Below are 15221 nucleotides of genomic sequence, written 5' to 3'. Positions count from 1 at the left end.
AATTTACCCCCATCCTTCCGAAACAATGTGTATAGAGGTGTGCACAGAAATTTTTATTGAGACACCAAATAATTTGCAGGTAGCTGCACAAACTTGGAGTGACTACAAACACCACCATACTGCAAAATTTTTAGTAAGTATAACTCCTGCTGGCATGATCAATTTTGATTCAGAGGCTTGGACTGGTCGTGTCAGTGATAAATTTGTAACATTGAACTCAGGTTTTCTCAATATAATAGAGCCTTACGATAAAGTTATGGCAGATAGGGGTTTCCCAATACGAGAAGAGCTCACCATGTTAAGGGCTGAACTCTTGGTACCTCCAGGTAGACGCGGAGTTTCTCAGATGTCTGCCTCTGATGGTTCAAAGACAAAGTCTATTGCAAACAGGCGAATATATGTAGAGCAGGCAATTCGCCGTTTGAAACAATTTCATATCATCAAGAATGAAATGCCAATAACACTTTTACATCACTTAGATGATATAGTTAAGGTCATTGCTGGTATTTGCAATTTGTACCCACCACTACCAAGATACTAATATTGACTACTGTGACCAGATTGTCAATGTTTCAATTTCAGTATCTTGCTGCATATTAGTATATATGATATGACTCTTTAGGAGTTGATTATATCATAACTGAATGTTTATATTAACACTAAAACATTGTTAGTATTGAAGCATTATATATTAAACAAACCATTCAACCAAGAAATGTTGTATTTTTATTTCAAACAATTAAGTTGTTGAAAGAAAAGAAAATTCAATATTCATATTTACAGCAAAATAACATACTAGAAACACAGCATAAATTATATCTTTTGACATATCAATTGATGTGATATACACAACAACTCCACTTCTACAGGGTTAATAGGTATTCCATCCATAATAGCCAAGACACAATGAATTTGAATTCTTAACAGATGTGTACTGTATTATTACTCAATATTCTATTCTCATTTATAACTACAAGTCCTCACTTAAAACTTCATTTAAACTATGAAGTTTCTACCTTTGTGTGTACTCACAATTCAATTTCAAAAAATTGGAACTGGCAAAACTTCTAATTTAAATCAAATATTACTCACAATATAAAATGCACCTTCTTTTACTATGACATTTCATATTTTTTTTTTAAATAGGTAAAAAATCAGTGTATCTCTACAGGCCTCAGAGTAATCTGCAATTACTACTTGGGTAAATACCTGGTACAATTTTGAAATTTTTGTGAATCAATCCATTTCTACTCTGTAATAGTTCTACAATACAAATTAATTTTTAAAATATCTTATGATTATTTAATAACTCGGAATTAGTTTATGTTATATATTGGATCAGACACCTCAAGACATACTTGAACAAGTTTGACAAAACAAAGTGGAAGTGCAACTCAAAACTGACTTTGACATACCTATACATTTGAAATGAAACCAATTGTCACACATATTGCAACAAATACTACGCTGTCCAAAAGATTTGACATTCTCTTGCTCCTGAATCTGGTTTTTGCAAATCAAACAAAAATAAACATCACCTTCACCATCTTCTACTTCCATTGGTTCACATTCAGATTCTTCAGACACTTTGTCTGGGCACACAATACATGCTGAAGCACACATTTCTTCCTCAATACATTTAAGTGCAATAAATGTTTTGAAGAAATAAATCAAATTTGATTGAACATTCGAATAATAATCTTCCTGGAAATTGATTCTTTTTGAGAAAGTACCATTACAGTAATAAACAAAAAAATCACACCACATTCGCTTACAAATGGCCATCTGTCCTTGTATTTGACAGAAATATCTATGATTTGTTTTAATCTCCAAAGCTTCATTATCAGACGTAAATAAATAATCGGGCAAGTTACATGTACAAAATGCGGAGCATAAACTACATTTTGGTTGCATTGATGATTTTACCTCTAAAAAGCCACCTCCACAACATTCACAAGACACCAGCATGTCGGGACTGGCAGCTAAGAAAGAGACGTCTTGATCTAGAAAAATTCCACAATCTTTAAATTTTGCATCGACATGACTTTCTAGGTACATTTTATAATAGATGGACTTTGCAAGTGGCTCTGACTCTCTACCAAACTTCAGAGCTTTAATATTAGAATTAATAGTCTTTCCACCCATTACCATAGATACAATGGCACTGAGGTCCACCTAAGGATTTTTCTTGAATGAATTCATACGTGTATGAACTGCATACATATTGGATGCAGTAATCCTGTCTTTTCTTAGAGCATGCCATGATTTATTTTCACTCTGTCCTACAGTCTCTTTCTGAATATGGTCCACTTCATTTGGTGTTAGAGTTGGTTGATGGTCAATAAAATCATCAACTGTATGGACATTTTTAACCATGTTGCTGATGATGTAGTGTTCAACAGCCTCCATGGAATTGTCTCCTCCAACATCGTGTGGCAGTTCTTGAAGAACTTCTTCACATACCGGTAGATCCGTTCCTGTTAGATAAAAGGACTTTACATTTTACAAATTGTTTCACTATACAATAAAACTTTATAGTAGTTTAAAAGGTCTTCCATTAGCCATTTCATGTATTTTACATTGAAAACAGACTGTGATCAGTGGGCATTAATAGAACTGGTTAAAATACCTTTCAATAAACATGCATTTGGCACAGCTTTTCTCAGCTCATCAATAAATGAGTCCCTGTCCAGGTGAACAGACTCCTGTGGTTTATACTGGTGTTTCTGCTTTGAAACTAATGGTTTTATTTTTTCTACAAAACATATTAATGATATAAAATTATATCAAAATGTATAATTGTTTTAGAGCAATGTTTTAGCCATATCTAGGTCCTTATTGTAAATGTTTTATACTCATGACCTGTCTAAAAATAGAAATATTAAATCTGTGACCTAGATTACTAGGCCTATAATATGTACATATGTCAATTCAATACATTTAGTAATACCTAGTCCATGACGAGACTTTCGAACACTTAAGTCCTTTATTTTGACAGGCACAATTTCTGTTGTTGCTGATGGTACCTTCCACTGGCATGGTAAAGATGTACATTAAGTCAGGCCTAGTTTATTTGCTGACTCTACCCTAAACATTAGGCCTGCTACATGATTGCATGTCTGACCCATTCTGAAAATATAAAAGTCTACATAAAAAAACATTTTACCCATAATAACTATATCATTGGGGTTCATGTAGTAGTAGATAGGTACATCAAAGCACAGGCCTCTAAATATATAGAGGGGGTATATATATCACTCTGATCAATCAAATAACGGCTTACTGATAGAAATTCAGAGGCCTATGATTAAAGTGTAAATAGTAATTGGTAAAATTTACTAATTTATTAAGTAAGTTACCCTGCAGTACAGGAGCAAAAGGCCACCTTCACACAACCAGATTCCTTAGATATGGCTACCCAAAGGGTATGGCTCTCTTCTTTGAGTCTTTGACTTGGGGTACACTTGGCTCTCAGGAAGCATAATGCAGACGATGAGGAAATTGGATGGTAAAATATTTCTTTTATAAAGTTCGATTCACAATATTCGAATGCCTTCCCAATTTTGTAATTATTCAAATATGTTTTCACGGTGTTGCTGGTGCCTTTATAAGAAAGTTCACAATGTCCGATAAAAATAAGGGGGGGGGGGGGGCACTGAGACATCCCGCACTTCTCGTTCTGCCATCCACCTCCGAGTTTCAAAGGATCAGGTAAAATAATATCTTCTATACAAAGCAAATCTTTGTACTCTTTCTGAAGTTGGTCAACATACTCGCATCCGATTTATTCCCGATTGACCCCGTGACCCGACAAGGCCGCTTGCATCACGTAAAAAAGTGTTGATAATTCACCTTTAAAATGTTGGATTTAGGGCATTCATCAATGCATAGTAATAAGTATAAACGCGGTAACACGTATGCTTCATTTTTCGATTTTTCCTATGTCTACGAATAACTTAGAATGGTTAAAACTTTATTTATAAATATTTATTTACGTGCAGGCGTAGTCGTGTGGATACTTCGTTTATTTAAACACTTCACTGACATTGAATTTCTGCGGTCTCCGCAGGTTTCCACTGACGCCATCCTGCGCTTTTTACACCCGCTGTAAACCTTTGAATAACCTTTAAATCCATTAAACCAGTATAATAACAGATTTAATCAAAATTAGACAACTTTTATAGTATAATGATTACTTATTGAATGTAATTTTAGCCTAAACTGTGTGGTATTTTCCCTATGTCTATAAATAACTCTAAATGTTTAAAGATTTAGTTCCCTTTGGCGTACTTTGTGCAAGCATAGTCTCGTGGATACTTCGTATGACTACCTTTCACTTATAATGAAATTTGGCAGACCCCGCTTGTTTCCACTGACTGCACTTTTTACACCAGCTATAGGGTCATATATGATCTGGAGTATAGTAAACCAGAAAACGTAACTGAAAAATTTAATTAATTAAAAACCAAAAACAATCGCAATATACCAAGACAGACAACTTATATTACTTGAATGACCAGGTACATGTACCTACTCTTGGTGTAGATCTATAGTGAAGACTGCCCAGAAGGGGCCGCCCTGCTACACTAGAACAAAACGTGTACGTACGAGTAGCACCCCAAAGTGTGTGTGTGTGTGTGTGGCGTAGCTCGGTTTGAAATATTTGTAAGCAGGGGGTCTGGGGGCGGTAATTACCCAGAAGCTGAGGACATTTTTCGTAATATGTACTAAAAATTTAACGAAAATATTTGGCACGTGCTTACAGTCCTACAATGTAGCTACGCCACTGGTGTGTGTGTGTGTGTGTGTGTGTGTGTGAAATACGTCTAGTATGCCGGTCTCCAAAATATGGCGCTAAAATAAGTACCGCAGAAGGCTAGATGTTTAGTATATATATTCGATCGCGTGAGCGTGACCGCAAAATCGTAAAATTAAGCCCAAATTTGAATTCCTTCGGTAAAATGAAGTTGAAAAAACTCTGTTGTCAAAATTCAAAAGATAAAAGAGTATTCTTTCGTGACGCCAATAATTATACCCGCGCTTTCTAAAGAAAGTTCGGGAATATTGACATATTATATCCGGATCCTTCCGGAAGTCTGTTACAATATTTTTTCTCTTCAAACTCCGCTTACTTTTTAAACCTTGACCAATCTTGTTCGCCTGTAAATACCTGAAAGTCATGCTATCGAATGTTGACGTAAATTGTAATTAAACTGGAAAGATAAAAAAAAAAAGAGTTGTCTTTCGTTGAATAGTCTTTTACCTGCGCTTTCTAACATTGTTATTATTCCGATCCGTCCGTCTGCTACAATATTCTTTTCTCCTCAAACTTATTTTACGTTTTAAACCGTAGCCAATTAATCTTTTGGAACTTAATCTGTGGTGTCCAGTAGATGTGCGATGAGGTTACAGATTTTTCATTTTCATCCTGGGGGCCAAATTGTGGAAGAAAAACAGCTACAAAGACCCGATTTCCAGAATTCCTCTGATGTTATACGCAGTAGCCAAATCATTTTTCGGATTAGGTTTGGTGGTATCCTGTTGATGTACAATAATGTTAAGAATTTCTTATTTTCATCCAGGAAGCTAATTTGAGGTCCACAAACTTTCCCCCCACAAAAACCATACGCAATTGTAATTAAACTGGAAAGATAAAAAAAAAAAAAGAGTTGTCTTTCGTTGAATAGTCTTTTACCTGCGCTTTCTAACATTGTTATTATTCCGATCCGTTCGTCTGCTACAATATTCTTTTCTCCTTGAATTTTAAACCGCAGCCAATCAATCTTTTGGAACTTAATCTGTGGTGTCCAGTAGATGTGCGATGAGGTTACAAATTTTTCATTTTCATCCTGGGGGTCAAATTGTGGAAGAGAAACAGCTACAAAGACCCGATTTCCAGAATTCCTCTGATGTTATACGCAGTAGCCAAATCATTTTTAGGATTAGGTTTGGTGGTGTCCTGTTGATGTACAATAAGGTTACGGATTTCTTATTTTCATCCAGGAGGCCGATTTGATGTCGACAAACTCCCCCCCCCCCTCCCAAAAAAACCCCCATGTTTCCGATTAGCTAAATCGGATTTAGGAATACGATTGGTGGCGTCCAGTAAACAGTAACATGCAAATTTTGGATGACAGCATCAAGCTTAATCATATATTTCAAACATTGCAATAAATATCATTTTTCTATGTATGTTTTGATCTTTAACAAGAGATGTTTGGAACAATATGGTTTGATTTGATTTTGCTCAGTCATAAGATTCTACATTTCAATTTTTGAAGAGAATAAAAACTCAAACCATTATCACCCTAAGCTGTGTACAATTTTTTATACACATAAGCCATACTGGTGGATAAAACCAAGAGTTGCTTGTTACACAAATGTCATCTTCATTGTCATCATGCTCATCAATCATTATCATCACTTTCGTCATCGTTTCGATTGACCGATAATGTGACGACTGTCAGATAGTGATATTTAGTGCGTTTTATATTTGTCAGAACTGAAACATTTATTAGTATTATCATATAAGCATAAAACATGTATACAACGGGGTTCGTCACCTCCATTGTACAGATATCATAAGTACATATATATTTAATCATAATTGTCATTAAAACTTATGTATACATAAAAACCATTGTAATGGTTATAATGCAATATATTTGTTGTGAGTGATTCATTGTTTGCATGTTATATAATGTATGATATTCAGATACATGTATATACGAGATTTTACTGGCTTGAACCTGTGGATATCCCATGGACAAAATATGAAATGGTATGTTTTATGGAAAACATGAACTCATGGGCCGTGACCTTGTTGAGAGTGTGTCAATCATTATAAATTGAAAATCAAATTCAGCTGTAACTCTACACACCAAATTATCAACTCAGTGTGTAAGCATACACACACGCATATAATAGTCCATAAAACTGTGAAGTATTTGAAGGAATTTTTAAAGTCTAGGGGCTAAAAGTAGGTCAATTGGAACAAGATATAAACCTCAATATACATGTACAAACAAACAAAAAAATGGCTAAATGCCTACGAGCATAGAGTTTGTGAACTATGAAGTTTGTGAAGTATTGTGAAGAAAAAAATAGTTCAGGAGCTCTGACTCCACTTAGGGTCATTTGATTGGACTTGATCTGAAACTCGTCAATTCATAGCATCTGCATAGTATAAGTTTACAAGAAGAGTGGCTTCATCTGTAACTCAATCTTAATTACCGTATGTCTGGAGTAAACTAAATTCAAGTTACAGTCCTGAGATATCTCAAATATCAGTTTTATACATAAACTATAAATAATATTCAGGAAAACGTTTCAAGCCTGTTTAAATATAAAAAGTACTCTACTAATCATTTAATACTGTGTAAATACATTAAAATTAATTACCGAGATAGTACACCCTCCGGGCTAAATGTATATATTATATTATTGTACTTATTAATTATCAAGATTGTGATATACATTTACAAAGAGTATATGAATTACCTGTGCATGCGTGAATATTGTTTTGGAATGCTTGTTTAATATGTTCTCTTCTGTTGTGTTAACAGCGAATGAGAAAAATAAAAAACTTGAAACTTGATCAAGATCTAAATTACTTATTATCCATTGCTTGTAAAACGGAAAGATAATAAACCTACATGTATTATTATTAACAAATATATTTATACACAACTAAATCAGGTAGTAAACGTTAAAATAATTCATTTAACCAACACAACACGCAATGACCACTTATACATGCATATTAAAAAAATTCTCAATAAAAAAAAAAACGAATTAAAAATAATGATTATAAATTTAAAGACTAAATAAATTATTCACACATCAACTAAATAGGTTTGGTATTTTGGGGGCTGCTCACACTTCTCTGATGTTCCCTACTGTGCAATATGTAATTACAAACCAGGTGAAGACCGGGGGTAGGAGGGGTTGGGCAATGAAACCTAGCGCCTTCAGTAGGAGCCCGGTAGCCAATGTAAATGTAAGCTATAGACGCATGAGGGAGCTCGGCTGATTAAATGAATGATATGTAGGCTAATGAAGCCTTGGGGGACCCCGATAGGCTATGGAATTAAATCGATATCTCCCCATAAATTGGGGGGGGGGGGGGGTAAACAAAATTTGTTACCAAAAAAGTTTTGATGTCGTAATCGAAAACTTTAAACCTGCATTGTAATTAAAATACGAGGGTCCCAAGAATGTAAACCTACATTTACATGTATATTATACTAACAAATATTTATTGAGGGGAACTATCCCTTCGCGATGGTTTTCGGTTTGCATACGATGATTTATCCTACCAGTTATATGGGTGCAAAGAATCTTAAAAGTATTTCTGCAGTCATTTATCGTTGTGTATATTTTATCTAAAATTGTTCTTTAATCGCAGAAATGAAAATGTAGATGTTGAAAATTTACGACTAGTGACTTTCTTCCGATTATGATGATTACAATGACAATTGATCATGCGCGGTACAAACTATTAGACAGGAGACTTTGGAGCCGAAAAGTCCAGGTGCTGGAAAAATTACTGCATGATGTAACTCATTTATTAGATAAATGTACCATTTATAAACTATAATATAATGGTTATCAGAGGTAAAGTTCCATAACAGATTTATTTAATGTATATTTAATTGCTGTGATAAAATTTAGAAATTCATTTCAAAATTAAGGATAATCTCCCTCATACATGTACATAGCTCTGGTCCTTAGACGAATTTGACTCCAGTCTTTGGCACTCTTTTTTTTTTTTTTTTTTTTTAGTTCTTACAAATGTATTGTTATTTCGGATTTACAATATTTCGGCTTGAGCATCACTGAAGAGACATTATTTATCGAAATGCGCATCTGGTGCATCAAAATTGGTACCGTATAAGTTTTACTTAAAAGATAAAGATATAATTTGGTACAAGTTATGGTTACACGAAGTAAAATGTTTTTGCTATAATTGTTGAAATAAAATTGTGCCACGCTATACATGTATATAACAAAATCGATCACATTACTTTTTAAGATAGATATTTTTCTTTGTTTTTATCATGATATGACATTATTTAATCTAATGCTGGTGAGGAAGTAAACCTAATAAAGAAAAAAAAAACCAAAAAAAACAAAAAAAAACCCACAAAATAAACCCAACAAAAATGTGTGATAAAATTTGTGGAAGTGATTTTCAGGTTAATTCTAAAACATGAACCAAAAGTGTTTCAGGTCATTCGCAAAACACAGTCATCCGAAAAGGCCCATGTGAGACTGCATAAACTATAGAATTACCCCGGATCAGACATCGATGTTCATTCAATTTAAAGTTCAAATTCTCTTCCTTTTTTCCCCTATCGCTGTAGGAGGTGGTCTTTTTTAACGACCCGTTTTTCAATATTTTATTCATTTGCTCTAGGTCTGCTATAATGGCAGCATTTATGTGTATAAGATAGGTTTTTTAAAATTCTATATAGCATGGTACAACTTGTGGGGTTTTCCAGTAGCTTTCTCTTCAAAACAAAAAATTGGCAGTATTTCAACATTTACCTAACGTACATTTACCTAACGTACATGTAAGTTGTTGTTTTTTTAAAATAAACATCTAAACGGGTTTTCCCGTGTGTTTACGAAAGATAAAAATAGAATCTCTTGCAAGGTATGGAATTAAAACAGGGAAGTTTAATTCAAGTGCTCGGTTTTCACAGTAGACATAATACGGCGTGTATTCACGGAGTACGGATGTGAATTTGATGGCTTGTCGGAGACATTGCACAAGTACGCAAATTGTATACCAATACACACAGGGATAAATTCAAGGTATGTATAAAACTCACTGTAGATGACTAACATGTGTAACTGCAGCCAATTTAGCTCACCCCTGACTGAAAATATATGGAGATGTGCCTGTTGCAAAACCATGCAGCAAGTTGACATGCTTCGCAACCCCAACCCAGCATTTTAGGGTCTTGAATACAGCATTTCCAAGTGAAAAGAAAATTAAACTATTTTTAGTTTAGTGGTATAGAATTAATCATTTGTCGTTCTGAAGTTTCGGACATGCTCCAGTTATCTGTCTGGGTTGTGGTTTGGTCCTTTTTTTTTTGTTGACATGTCTTGTGTAGAAAAGTAAATAACCAGGAATGAGGAATGTACGGGAATGACGACTCATTAAACCGATCCTTTCTGCATTGTGTCGGATTTGGCACATGTACATGTGTCATAAGAATTTAAAAATCCATATCAATAAAGGATCAAAATGGCAGTTCACACTTGGTCGACTATGGTCATCAAACGACCACAAACATCCAGTTTGTAATAATTTGTTGTGCGGTATTGGACAGATAAAACAATTATTAATGGGACAGTCTCGTGAACAGTCATAACAGCGCGGTACTTACGTGAAGAGAACGCATCTCGGGGATGGGAGGAATACGAGAAATAATAAACAAGTCGAATAGGAAATAAATAAATTGCTATCAAGGGATCCTCATTTTCCTTCCAATAGTCTCATATCGATATGTATCTTATTTCAATTGCTCATCGTGACAGCTGTGTACCCGTGGACCTAACTTTAGAAGAAAAACTTATCAGGACATATATCTAAAAACAGGACTGTTTACATTTCTAACTTTTACAGGACACTGTGAAAAACTTCCTTATAGTTAATCTAATCAATAGTCCCTTTCACAAAATACTTGTACGCGTGAATTTCCTGGAGACCAGGAATGAATTTAGGTTTGTGAATGTGACTGTATATATATATAGATATTTTCTCTGTATACTATATCAAACATTATTCAGTGACACGAGGAAACAGTGGATGTGTACGTAAATTTGTCATTTACATCTCGGATATTAATTGTTGTGTTTCATTCATTCTAGATATGCACCATGATTGAAGCCGTTGCTCTATATTTTGTATCGGAAGACTGCAACGCGTGGGCAAACTTTCTTAAGACGAAATTAGGAGAGAAGGCTTATGACATTTGTGTTCACGACATTGAAGCTTCTCAAGCTTCAGAATGTAAGGAGAGCTACAAAGCTAACATAATATTGGTGAGCCCTGGTTTTCTGGAACTTCCAGATTACAACCACTTTAGCAAGTTTCCCGAGAAACAATCTTTGGTAGTGTTACTCGGAGTAGATGACCAAGAATTTGAAGACACATTGAAAGCAAGAGGAGGGGAACAAATTCTAAAAATTCCCTTATTTGAAACCGAGGCTAACGAGAGTTCAGTTAGATGTCTGCTGGTGGAAATAATAGACCTCTATGAACGAAATGTTGCTACGGAAAACGTTTTGCCTGATCCCAGACTGCAACAAGTGGTTCATCAGCAGGACAGCGATGTAAGTTTTGAGAGTGACAACGATCCATACGATTTCCCTCCATCTCCCAAACCTATCGCTCCTCCGAAACCACCCTCAGCAAACGAGCTGCAAAAATTCATTCTCAACGAAAAGGTATATCTCTTACATGATCTATAAATAGCTTCATTTTTAATATTCAAGAATGCTGGTGTAGTTTAAATTACTGAAAGAATAGAGAGCAAACTATCAAAGTAATTGAATGTACAGCTGCTAGAGGTAATTCAGAAGAAAATATGTCGTTGTATTTAGAAGTGAACGTATAAACATATAAAGCCTCATGTTCTCCCACTTTTTATTATGAAACGAGTAATGAATGAATGAGAGAGAGAGAGAGAGAGAGAGAGAGAGAGAGAGAGGTGTAATTATCAGAAGCTATGACACGTTCGTATAAAGTAAATATGTTTACTCCTAAGGAAAGAAAGATATACCTGATTATGGACAGAAAAGATGAAGAAAACATATTGGTTCAAGACGAGAATAGACCGGACACGTGTGTTCAAAGCCGATTCCTGGGCAATGCCTTATACGAAGCCTCCTTAACAGGTAGAGACACTATAGAAAAATCACTGTTTAAATTCTAAGGTATTTGTTTTAAAAAATGAACTTATCAGCAGTATTGTGCAATTAAGATACGGCTGGCAATTTACCCCATAAGGAAGAATAAACAAAAGAAATGTCAAGTTTACCCAGGAATGTGAAATTCATCCTTAAATGGACATTAACTTACGTGTTTGACTTCAACGAAGCAAATGTTATCTTTAGTGTAGAGTTTCTTTTGCACCAAGTTTAACTGGTACGTACATCTTGTAATGAATGTCACATGAAAACCTTTTACGCCCGACTGAAAATGACCGCGTCGAGGTGACGGATTTTTCTCACCGTATGGGCAAGTGATGATCAATGCAAACCTTTATTCTTCTTATCGTATTCTCTTCCTTCTAAATACTTCCGCCTTGAGTCAGCACCCGTGAAAATTAATAAATCGTCTTAAGGTCACGTTACTAGGTGTCAAAAGGAAAATAGCTTGAATGTAATAATCAACTGGTTTAAATAATACGCATTCCACGTTTCAGTTGGTGAAACTGATACCATTTATTCACGTATTGTTTAAACAGTAAGCTTTATATAGAAGCTCAATCATTGACACACACAATGCTTTCTCTATTTCTTTGAAAGAAAGAATTTCACCAATTCAACAAGTGTTGTAGACTTTAAAAATGGAATTCAGTAATATTCAGACTTTCTATCAATAGTTGACACTATCTAGAAATAAGAGGAATGCACAGTTTCTCTCTCTCTCTCTCTCTCTCTCTCTCTCTCTCTCTCTCTCTCTCTCTCTCTCTCTCTCTCTAAAACACGATCTGATATATTTACCGGTATATTTTTGTGTGAGTAAATGTTGTTTTACAAACCCCTACATTCAAACGTAACCAATGGATATAGAGTATTTTATAAGTATGTAAATCTAAATATTAAGTATCCATACAACAAGAACTCCCAAAACAGCAATAACAAATAAGAGGTCTATTCCAAGATTGAAGTACTGATGTATTTATCATAAAGCGCTTAAATATTGATATATTACACATATTGTGTGATACGAATAAAGAATTTTAAAAAGAAAAAAAAATGGTTTAGCGTTTAAATGATACCCATTACTATCTCATTATTGTTTTGGGTGGGGTTTTTTTTTCGCTCTCTAAATTACAGATGGATTAAGTTCTCTCTTTTATTGCAGATGATTTCGATAAATCACAGGTACTGAAAATAGTAACAACCAAACGAAGAAGTGTAGGGAATGTTCGAATCGGACAAACCTCTCTTCCGACATCACGTGACAAACTGTCTCAAATAAAGCAGTTACTGTCTGACGAACTGGAGCCTCTAACAGTGCTGTGCAAAGCTTTGAGACTGCCAGAAATATCAAGTTCATGTCTCGACAAGTTTCTGGCAGAAAAATGTTTAAATTTTAAAATGTTCGATGCACTGAAGAGTTTGTCGTTTGGAGAATCCCTCGGCGAGAAGCGTAAGACTCTGCTTTTGTTTCTGGCTTCTTCTTTTTTTTTTCTTCTTTTTTTTTTATTGGGGCAAATTTTGATTTATATATCATTAAAATTTCCAAGCTTTCTCGATATTGATTGTGATAGGAAGAAAATATCCATTTCTTTATCGATTGCAGATTCTGAAGAGAGTAGCTGGCCCACCTTACTCCATTTTGGCGCCGAATTCGGTCTGAGTTTGTTCTGTGATGAACTTTTACGGGTTCCCGGGATGGACAAATTTTGCCATGTGACCAATACCCAGGATGAAACACCTGGTCAGTTGGCTCGAAATCGCGGCTTCCTGCAATTAGCTGAAAAGCTGGACATGCTTACTGTAACTCAACGAGACAAGCGTAAGTGTCTGCTTCATAAGTGTATTGCTATTGATTACATGTAAACCTACAAAAGCACTAGAATTAATAAATTACGAAAAGACCATCTCATATTACATGCTAACTATCGCTTATATCGCTCTTTTATAGGAAGTTCTCCAGCAAATAAGGATAGTGGAATTAGCGATTCTATTTTTAGCCATGCGTCGTCTGACACCAGTTCATGTGAGTCCTGTATGAATCCTCATATTAAGAGCAATTCTCTATAACGACCAAAAAATTCTGAAGGGGTCCGGCGCGCATGGTCTCAGATTTTGATAAAACTTAGATTACAGAAAATACTCCACAAAATGACAGAAATCAAATATATTTTATTATTGTGATGCATGGTTGCCATGGAAACCATGATAGTGGATTTTGACCATTGGGGATACTCCAATTCATAGCTATAATTATAAAAACTTACATTTTACAAGCCCAATAACTGAAATAGCAGCAACTCTTCTCTATCTTTGAAATCAGTATAGGCAAATTAACATATAAATAGCTGAAAATTCACATAAGTTTGAGTTTTATCATTAACAACGAATTGGCTACCGTTGTCATGGTAACACATAAGAAGGGTGCATTGTCAAGTGCTGGAAAATTTATGAAAATTGATATGTTCACCACCTATTCACAGGAAAAGCCAGTACCTGATACAGCAATATGAATATTATATTTGCATAGAACTAACCTCAGTATTGCATATTATGGAATAAAATCAGTGGGCAAATCATATACGAAAATTCTATAAATGTATAAAAAATGCATAAAACTCAATTTCCCCTCTTTATTAAAGTTTGAATACATTTTTGATATGCACAAAATCACAACATTATCTTATCCAAATGATTAATTACTAATTTTTCAACAATGAAATTGACATAAAGAAATCAAAATATGACTTATAAAATGGTTGCTATGACAACAACACTCTTGAAAAAACAAAATATGTCTAAAATTGAATTGATAAACCAGCCAGTTTTAACAATTAGAATATTCAAATTCAACTTTTAAAAAAACCATATCAATTGAAAAAAAAATAGTTGCCATACCAAACCCTTTCAACAAAATCAGTTTTAAAGATGCATATTGTAACTATTAGATTTGACACTGAGTACAGCAAACATAAAGATAGTGGTGCATATTTGCTGTTTTCTTTTAGCATCAAATATTAGACTTCAATTTTATAGCATTACATTAATTTTTTTTTCAAAGTAAATACATTTATGCTAAAAAAAAAAAACTACTTTCAGATCAAAGTTTGTAGTTGAGCATAACACATGTATATACTAGTATATTAATCACGTTTTAAATTCAATTTAGATGCACAGCGCACAGTTGACAGCTTATTGGATGATACTTATGAAATGCCCCCACCAACACCACACCAAACAAAGCAATATTACATAAATTCAAACCCGACATCTTCATC

The 15221-nt window shown here is 34.4% G+C and overlaps 1 protein-coding gene and 1 long non-coding RNA gene across 2 annotated transcripts; one reads left to right on the top strand and one right to left on the bottom strand.

Annotated features, from left to right (window-relative positions):
- Window positions 1-709: 709 nt before the first annotated feature.
- Window positions 710-3608, bottom strand: LOC125669410 (uncharacterized). Its single transcript, XR_008802533.1, has 4 exons — window positions 3360-3608; window positions 2951-3129; window positions 2630-2755; window positions 710-2477 (listed from the first exon to the last, which is right to left on the bottom strand). It is a non-coding gene; the product is annotated as an uncharacterized LOC125669410 (long non-coding RNA).
- A 5919-nt stretch (window positions 3609-9527) lies between these two features.
- Window positions 9528-15216, top strand: LOC125669409 (uncharacterized; the record flags this gene model as incomplete). Its single annotated transcript, XM_056161423.1, has 7 exons — window positions 9528-9819; window positions 10885-11463; window positions 11784-11913; window positions 13109-13396; window positions 13550-13765; window positions 13895-13969; window positions 15113-15216. Coding segments are annotated over exons 2-7 (1383 nt in total), but the record flags the coding sequence as incomplete, so codon positions are not given.
- Between the last annotated feature and the right edge of the window lie 5 nt (window positions 15217-15221).

The sequence above is a fragment of the Ostrea edulis genome, chromosome 4 (genome assembly GCF_947568905.1).
Source record: "Ostrea edulis chromosome 4, xbOstEdul1.1, whole genome shotgun sequence".
In the NCBI taxonomy this organism is placed as follows: domain Eukaryota; kingdom Metazoa; phylum Mollusca; class Bivalvia; order Ostreida; family Ostreidae; genus Ostrea; species Ostrea edulis.
The sequence above is the reverse complement of the archived record's forward strand: the minus strand, read 5'-3'. Positions and strand labels throughout refer to the sequence as shown.